This window comes from Helianthus annuus, chromosome 9 (genome assembly GCF_002127325.2).
Source record: "Helianthus annuus cultivar XRQ/B chromosome 9, HanXRQr2.0-SUNRISE, whole genome shotgun sequence".
NCBI lineage: Eukaryota > Viridiplantae > Streptophyta > Magnoliopsida > Asterales > Asteraceae > Helianthus > Helianthus annuus.
The window spans coordinates 113,421,410-113,430,663 of NC_035441.2; the positions used below are offsets into that span (position 1 = coordinate 113,421,410).

The 9,254-nt window shown below is 35.9% G+C and overlaps 1 protein-coding gene across 1 annotated transcript; it reads right to left on the reverse strand.

Annotated features, from left to right (window-relative positions):
* Nucleotides 1-3,724: 3,724 nt before the first annotated feature.
* On the reverse strand, nt 3,725-5,100 carry LOC110878205 (WD repeat-containing protein RUP2). The gene has a single exon (XM_022126476.2). The coding sequence runs from the start codon at nt 5,013-5,015 to the stop codon at nt 3,939-3,941; it is 1,077 nt and encodes a 358-aa protein (XP_021982168.1). The 5' UTR covers nt 5,016-5,100; the 3' UTR covers nt 3,725-3,938.
* Nucleotides 5,101-9,254: the final 4,154 nt, after the last annotated feature.

Here is a 9,254-nt window from a genome sequence, read left to right on the forward strand (position 1 = left end):
GCCAAAATCGGGGAGGGGATATTATTAGATCATGGAACGGGCTTGGTTATTGGAGAAACTGCCGTTATTGGGGATATAGTTTCACTAATGCAGGTAAGTTCAGTTTATAGCTAATTTAATCAATTAATCTGCATGGTCAGTAAAGTTAGCCATCTCAACTATACACTTGTGAGCGTAAAATTTGTTTTTTACACGGTGTAACCTTGGGGGAGGTAGGAATATTAAAATTGGTGAAGGTGCAATGATTGCTTTCGGTTCCCTTGTTCTTAAGGATGTTACAAATTTCTGGGCACGTGTGATTGGACAACTTTTTAGGTTCAAGTTATGTGAACCCGAATGGTAGATCTTGAAGCTTGGGTTAAAGACGAAAGGAATCTACTTGCATCTCGTCTTGAATAAGAAAGTAATCTACTTGCAACTCGTCTTGACGAAGAAAGGAAAGCAAGGGAAGAACTTCAAAAACAACTTCAAGAATTTACGAAGAATTGGCGTGCTCCCTCTAATTAGTTGTAGTTTTGATATCCTTTTGGAATTCAATTTGCGACGTAGTAGTTTCATAGAAAATGTGTAGGAAGTTGCGTAGGAAATGCGTTAAAAACGGGTTTCCTACGAGGTGTTTTCCTACATCAGGTGTTTGTCAGAAATGCGTAAGAAAGCCAGTTTTATGACGCATATCCTAAGAAAACTGGTGTAAGAAGTTTCAGATTTTCTAGTAGTGCCATCAACCTAATCCACCACCCTATCTGGTGTGGACCATGACCCCCACCATCATTCGCTATCCTCCCCGACCAATCAAAATCCTCTAACTAATTGAAATAAGGTGGTGGTTGTCGTGGATTAAACCACACGAATCACCATGGTTTGGGAAGGAGGGCGGTGTATCACCTAGACCACGTCCCACGTGGCAATCTATTACTCAAACTACCATCCCTATACCCCATAGCTTATAATACGCTTATGTAAAGGACACGTGTTCGATAACGATAGAACAAAATGAAAGTTTGTTGGAGTGAAATATATAGAATAAATGTTCACAGTTATATACATAAAGACAAAAATAAAGAAAGCAAAACACACTTGCAAGGAAGTTATACTACGAATTACAATTGAAACAAAATGAATATGAAGGATGAGATAGAAGCAGAAAGTTAAAGTTAGGCTTGTGTTTGATACGTTTACCTAGAGAACTCATTAATTTGTTTTTAAAGTACAACAATAGAAACAAATTGTACTTTCAGAGTAGACCTTCGAGCCAGATATACACCTTCAATACTGTCGTAATGTGTGAGTGTATCTACTTAGTCGCTCAAGAGCTAGATCATACATTTTTGTTTGGTGTGATTTGATGTGCATTTCTACTAAGTAGCTCCTAACTTTTAATTATAAGGAACCAAAGTTAAAACACCTTACAAGAATTTAACTCAAAGTTGAAACACCCTTAAGTTTAAAACTATTTTTTTTGAATTCTTGATTTGAAACTCGTGATTTGAATTATTTGAACTCTTTAATTGAAACTCATATAATTTGAATTCTTAAATTGAAACTCATTTTTAGTACTCAAACTCAACAACACATCAAGTTTAAACACGTAACTCTGAGCTTCGATGTCTCATTAATCAGCTCTGATTTGGATTTGGTTTGATTCATTGTGAAGCTCTCACAAAATACAATACAAACCCGACATACAATAATTTATATCACAATCATATATAATTATTTGTGTTCAAAGTTAGTGAGAAACATATTTCTCACTTAGTGAAAAAAACTCATTTTTCATTGTTTTTTTCCAACAAAATATAAAACAAAGGATAGAGCGTGAAGCACAGGATGGAATCCATGTCCAAACTATCATCAAACACCACTTAGGTGTTTGTTGATTTCGACGAATGGCCTGATTTCACCACTCTTTATGTTATATTTCTAGAGTGAATGGTTGAGGATCTCTCAAAGAACACATCTACGGATATCTAAGGGGCCATTTGGTTTGCATGAATTCAATGGAATTTAGGGGAATTGGAATCTGAATTCTATCTTCTAAGATGTTTGGTTCACAGAATTTGATGGAATTGGAATCTCAATTCCAATCTTCATGTGTTTGGTTGACAATGGAATTGGAATTAGGCATGAATTCCTTCAAATTCTTTTAACTAAAGGAATTCAAAATCCTTCCTACATGTGAAGGAATTAAAGTAAATTCATTGGAATCTTCGACCGTTTCGTCCCGCACCGTTTCGACCCATACTGGTTTCGATCCGAACCGTTTCAACACGTACCATTTCGACGCGAACGGTTTTGACCCCTAACGTTTCGACGCGAACCGTTCCGACGCGTACCGTTTCGACACCGTACCGTTTCGACGCCGTACCGTTTCGAATCGATCCGTTTTGACACAAACCGTTCCGACCCGAACCGTTTCGAATTGAACCGTTTCGACGCGTACAATTTCGACGCGAACCGTTTCGACCCGTACCGTTTCAAATTGAACAGTTTCGACGCAAACCGTTTCGACCCGAACCGTTTCTAACCGTACCGTTTCGACGCGAAGCGTTTCGAATCATACCGTTTCGACGCGAACCTTTTCGATGTGAACTGTTTCGACCCGTACCGTTTCGACCCAAACCGAGGGTTGTGGGTGCCGGGGTGATGGATTCAAATTCATTTGACAATCAAACACAACACAAATGGAATTGAGATTCCGATTCCAACAATTTCCAATTCCAATTGGAATGTTTAAATTCCAATTCCTTCAAATTCTAATTCTTATACAAATTCTAATTCCTATACAAATTCCAATTCCAATTCCAAAACATTCCACGAACTAAACGCCCCCTAAGTATTTAAGATAGTCATGGGTCTCTTATGCTCTTTTGTCACACCTTCCGAATGCAAGTTGAAAAACATGGCAAGAACTCTAAATATTTCATGGGTACAGTGGTATGCTTTTAATGTTAATGCATGACATTAAGAAAAGAGATTTGGTGATTGTAAAGGGATTATGTGTTTGCCAATACCAAATTTGTACCATGAATTTGAGCTAATAAAATAAGAAAATGTGAGAAGTATATGCAAAATGAACATGAGCATCCACACACATATGTATGTATGGTTTTCGGTTAAATGAGAAGTGTTAACATAAATGTGCAACATTGCAAACTACCTTGGTTGTCTGGTAAATACATTGTTAACATGTGAATCCATTTCTTTGTTGACATACCATATACAATAGATATAGTGTTGCTAACAAATGCAAACTATTCATACATAGTTTCAATACATACAGTAATCATATACACCTATATTGCAAAGTTCTTCAAGAAATCAACATAAACACCTATATTAATATTGCTACTGCCATTCATAATTTAATACATTTCATCAACACATATATACTTTTATTGCAAAGTTCTTTAAGAAATCAACCAAGTATATATTAATGAAACCAACATACAATATTTGGTTTTTCCTTTTTTATTTTTCGGGTTTTTATACTTGCCTGAAACCAATAAACTGGAAAGCTGGACCAAAGGACCGAGCCCAATTAAACGAATTCAGGGTTGATCTCAAGTCGGTCCATCAAGTTTCTCAGGTCAGCCCGAAAAATGCTAACCCCTACCCCCTAATTGTTATCAATTAAAGGGAGACAAGAGAACGATAAGAGAAAAAATAGAAGAAAACGAAAGGAGATGAAAAGTACCAAGAACTCATCACTTATGGATGCATAAAACAATTCTAGTGTGACGCTCTTACAACAATTATTCTTATTCTTATTTCCTAACATTTTTGAACAGTCAATGTAAATCATGAAACTTTTATAAAAGTTACAACTATTTATCTACTAAGAAACAACATAACATGCTCTATAGAAGTAACAAAACAATATTCTCACAAGTAACAAACGTAGAAACAAATTAATTTGTCACCTTTAAGTTAGTTGATAATCAAACATCGGATGTTAATTGCTTTCTTTTCCCGGAAAAAATCTTTACAACTCCATCAGAACCACCACCCACCAAAGTGCACTCATCATCTCCCACTTGACTCCAACATATGCTACTCACGAACCGGTGTTCAGACCGGGTTCCACCCTCCGGTTCGAACTCATGCACCCATATAGGTTCACCCCATCTCTTATCATACACAAACACTTGGTTACTTTCCGACCCGCATCCAATTAACCCTTGATTTCTCCACACGGATAACCCGACAAATCTTCTTTGGTTTGTGTGCCCTTTGTACGTGCGAATCAGGCTCTGATCCTCTGTGTCCCACATTTTTAAACACCCATCTGTACCCGACGTCATAACCGTCCGATCATCCAAAAATCGTGTGTAACTCACGGTTTTTTTATGCCCATCAAAAACGGCAACCGGTTCAACCATTTTTCTCACATCATAAACATACGCTCTTGTGTCAGCACATCCAACGGCTAATAATGTGCCATTAAATGAGCTAAACTCCACGCAACACACGGGACCCCCGAATTGAACAGCAGCCACACATTTCCCGTTTTCATGACGAGGGTCCCACATTTGCATGGTTCCGTCGTCAGAGCCTGATGCTCCAACGACGGAACCCAGATGGTTGGAGTAGTCCATACTCCATACCCGTCTGCCTGAGTGCTCGTCGCGCTCGAAGACGGGCATCTGGGTTTCGAGGTCGTACTCTGTTACGACCCCGTCGTAGTCCGCCGAGCCCATGGTTTTTCCAGCCGACCCGGGTTTCCATTTGAGGGAGCTGAGCTTTGCTGGGGTACAAATGTAAGTTCGGCATGCGGTAGCATGGGTGGTGATTGGTGGTAGTGAGTTTAAGTTGTAGATTCGGATCTTTCTAGCGATGCCACCGGTGGCGAAAAGGGTGCCGGAGGAGTTGACTTCAATGACGCCTAGTGTGTCGGAGATGTGTTGACCGGTGGCCGGAGATGAGACGACGGCGGAGACGTGGAAGTCCCACTCGAACTTGGGTGGTGATGGTTCCTCCTGGTTAGGGTTTTGGGGTGGTGGGTTTGGGTGGTTCATGTCATGGCTCGGCGGTGGTGGTGGACCAATGAAATGATACGTTTGTTAATTCGAAATAACGAATGGATAGATATGCATGGTTGAATATTGTTGTTATGTGTATGTATATATTCCTCAAGAAGAAGGTTCTAGTAAATGGTCCTCTTCTTCTCAGTTATTACAATGATGCCATCGGGTTTAGGTTACTTAATGTAGATGTAGTTGTGCAAAGATAAAATTAATTAGGGTCAATTATGTAGTTGTCTATAAACAAGAGACCTTAGCTTATTTCAATTAATAAAGTTGTGATAATTTGTTACAACAAGTTTCTTTGATATGTTATCTCTTGTTTTTATATCTAACATTTTCATCATATGTGTTTTAGGTTTGTGTTATATAATCATACAACATATATAACAGTGGAATGACATATAATCATATATCATCTTGTATTCGATACTGCTAAGAATGAGAAGTGTAGGCTTATCTTAAAGTTTAGACGACCCTGATCTAAGTAGGTTCAGATTATTGGACATGATCCATCTCTCTACTTCTCTTTTTAACGGGGAGGTCGCATCTATTCTAAGAAAAAAATATCCTCTTAGTGTCGAATGATATCACACAAAGATTCTCTCTATCCATCTTTCTAAGAAAAAAATATCCTCTTATATGTATTTTTAATTTATTACAAGTTTTTTTAATTTGTTAAGTGCATTTCATGCAATATATAATCCTATAATATGTGTAATGCTTCACTCATTTACGATAAATAATAAAGAAAAAGGCCATATATATATATATATATATATATATATATATATATATATATATATATATATAATGTGTGCAGGAAATATATGTAGGGGATAAGAGAGAAGTTAAAGGGGCATGCTTACATGTTTTATTTAGGAAATGTAGGTAATATATGGAATGGTGGATGTTTTTGTACCTCAGGTACAGGATGAGGTGGTTGTCCTTCCAAGTCATCTCTCTCACTTTTCGCCCCAAACCCCCCACTCACATTAAATAACCTCTTACCTCTTCCTCCAAATTCATTTACTCTTTTATTTATGTTTTATATTTATTTTGTTCAAGTTATATGTATTGAATTGGATAAGGAGCTTCCAGTATTCTCACACACCTACATCTTATTTACACATCCTCTTTTACTCTATCTTTTTCTATATGTATTTATATATGTATAGAGAGAGATAAAGATGAGCAGATGTGTGCATATTAACTCCCTTGGATAATTAAGCAATAGATGTTATAGAATTTATGTGGATAGAAAGTGTCAAAAGAAATAATAAGTGGATATGTGACAAATAAAAAAGCATAAAGAGTGGAATTTTAATCAATCTTATCTCATCATCTCTCTTTCTCTTTTCTTGCATCTTCAAAACCCATCATTTTCAAAATCCATCATCTTCAACATTTTCACTTTCTCCCTTTATAATCCACTACATCATATTGCAATTGTCTTCATCATTTAATCACTCAATTAACATATTCTTCAACTTTTTTTCTAACCTTCCTACAAAAATAAAATTTCTATTACTTAATGGATGAACAAGTTTATTTCCAAATCTTCCTATTAAAATAAACTTTCTATTATATCTTGACTCATTTTATATATATTTCCTCTATATTAATTAGTAAGTTACTTACGAGTCTTGATTTTACTATTCAATTTTTTGTTTAGTTTAATTGTTGCATTGCAATGCGTGTGTGTTGTTCAATAATTTTTAAATCTATTTTTGGTTCGATTTAGTGATCCCGCTGCAATGCGCGGATTCATAACCACTTGATTGGGATAAGTTTTCCAATGATTACTCTTTTAATTTTTTTAATAGCTAAAATCACACCACACTTATCTTTTATAGAATTTGAACTCATAACCACTTGATCGGGAATATATTTCTTTACCACTACCTTATCCCTTTGGGGAGGATTACTCTTTAACCAATGGCAGAGCTTAACCAAAAGTTCTGAGGGGCAGAAAGTCATGGGACCAAATGTTTTTTTCCTATCGCTAGGTTTCGAGTTATATGTTCGGGTCGGATATTCAATTCGGATCGGCTCAAACGATAATAACTCCAAATAAAACTACACAATCTTCATTCATTCTAATAACACGTTCTTACACATAAAAAAAACTTTACTTAAAGTTTATAAACAATTATAAAAACTTACTAATAGCCCGTTCTTCATATTTTTTTAACTCAATACGAAAATATCTATAAATCTTTTGGACAATAAACTTGGTAGGGGCAATGAATTTTTAGGCCAAATAATTGGTGAGAACGAACCTATATAATCTTAATTTTTTTGGACGAAAAAGCAGAAATATTGCAACCCCCCTCCCTCTAGTCCCTTCAAAGTTATGCTCCATTCTTTAACTGATATCTAAAAATTATTAATAAATGGTGTATGTTTAGAAGATGTATCAATCTTTTATACTAAACCAAAATAACTTTGTCACCTCACTTGATGACGTGGCATTGCTACTTAGGCAGAGAATTGTGAATTGAGCGGCAAATCATTTTCCTCATTCCTCCTTCATTTGTGAAACCGCCTAATGTGTTCTTTAATATGGAAACCCCAATCAATTCTCAATCAGTTGAAATTCTTCTACAAAATTATGAATTTTTCCATTATTATCGCTTATAAACTGTTTACGTTTAATCGAAGAATTCAAACTCCAATTCGCTTCATCTATTTCATTATCTCTTCATCAGTCTTTAAATCTGGATCATCGGTTAGTTGTTTCTAGCAACTGCTTCTTATATTATGTATTATGTTCGATTTATTTTCTATTGATTGATGATTGATATTGATATTATTGTTCGGATTTCCATCTCTGTTTGTGTGTTTTCAAGCATGTAGTCTTCCCGGTGCCCGTTGTCACACATAACAGTGACCATGTCAGTGTCTTCATCAAAACGCCATAATCGGATGACTGGGTCCATTTTTGCATTTGCTTTGTTTGGTCCAAATTTTCTAGTTAATCTTCTTATAACCGTATGTGTTTCATCACAGTATCAAGAGGGACACCAAGTGCTAGGATCCCTCTCTGTACTTCTTCTTCCATATTCAATATGGCTTTGATTGTTTTAACAAACACTCTTATTCTGTTGTCAAAATGGATCACGAATCTTTTGATTCTGAGGGTGTATCTCCATGAAACGATGGTTGCCATTTTTCTTCCTTTCAAGTTTTTTTTTAAATTTGGCATTTTGGTTAAAGATGGCGTTTTAGTATGATCAATTGAAGTGACGATGGAAGCGATGGTAACGTCGTTTATATGATGATGTTTTTTGCGCGTAGTTTAGGAGGAAATTTTTTGTAGTAAATGTTAATAATTAACTTTCAGTTACTGTTTGTTCCATTTACCTGTTAAGTCTGCAACGCGTTTTATCATTAAGGTTTGGCGTTTTGTATTAATGGTGTTTTAGTCGTTTTTGAATGGCGTTTAGTCATTAGTTTGGCGTTTTGAATTAGAGCAGTAGAAAGACCCTTTTACCCTTAATGAAGCACGTTCCAAGTAATAAAATTGATGTTATATACGGAAACGCACCGCGCCAATCTAGTCCATAAATTGTTTTGATCCAACGGATGAGGGGCGTTCTCATCATTCTCATATTTTTCACCGTTTTCCCTAAATCCTGACCCTGTATATATATATATATATATATATATATATATATATATATATATATATATATATATATATATATATATAGGGAGGGGCTCATGCGAGAACCACCCTTATTGTGAGAACCTTGAGAACCAATGTGAACACAACCTAAAATAGCTAAAAAAACCTAACCCCCCCCCCACCCCCCACCCCCCAAGCTAAAATGCTAAAAACTAAACCCCCAAAAAACCTAAAAAAATCTATTTTTTTTAATATTTTTTACGCTCAAATCGCTACTTTTAGTGGCCAAAAATTTTTTTTTTTTGGCTTCAAAAAGTAGCGATTTTTATATAAAAAATATTAAAAAAAAAAATTTTTGTGTGATTTTTAGCTATTTTTAGGCGTTTTTGGTGTGTTCACATTGGTTCTCGCGGTTCTCACAATAAGAGGTGGTTCTCGCATGATCTTCTCCCTATATATATATATAGCGTGGGGTTCTAGAGTGAATAATAGTGTATTTGCGAACTGAGTGAACAAATCCTGGCCATTGATCTACACACGTGTATGGCCAGGATCTCATCATCAAATCGTAAAATACACTAGTGTATTTCAACATCAAATCC

Bases quoted from the DNA above. Each gene is read 5' to 3' on its own strand.
- LOC110878205 (XM_022126476.2), bottom strand. From the start codon at position 5,015: ATGAACCACCCAAACCCACCACCCCAAAACCCTAACCAGGAGGAACCA.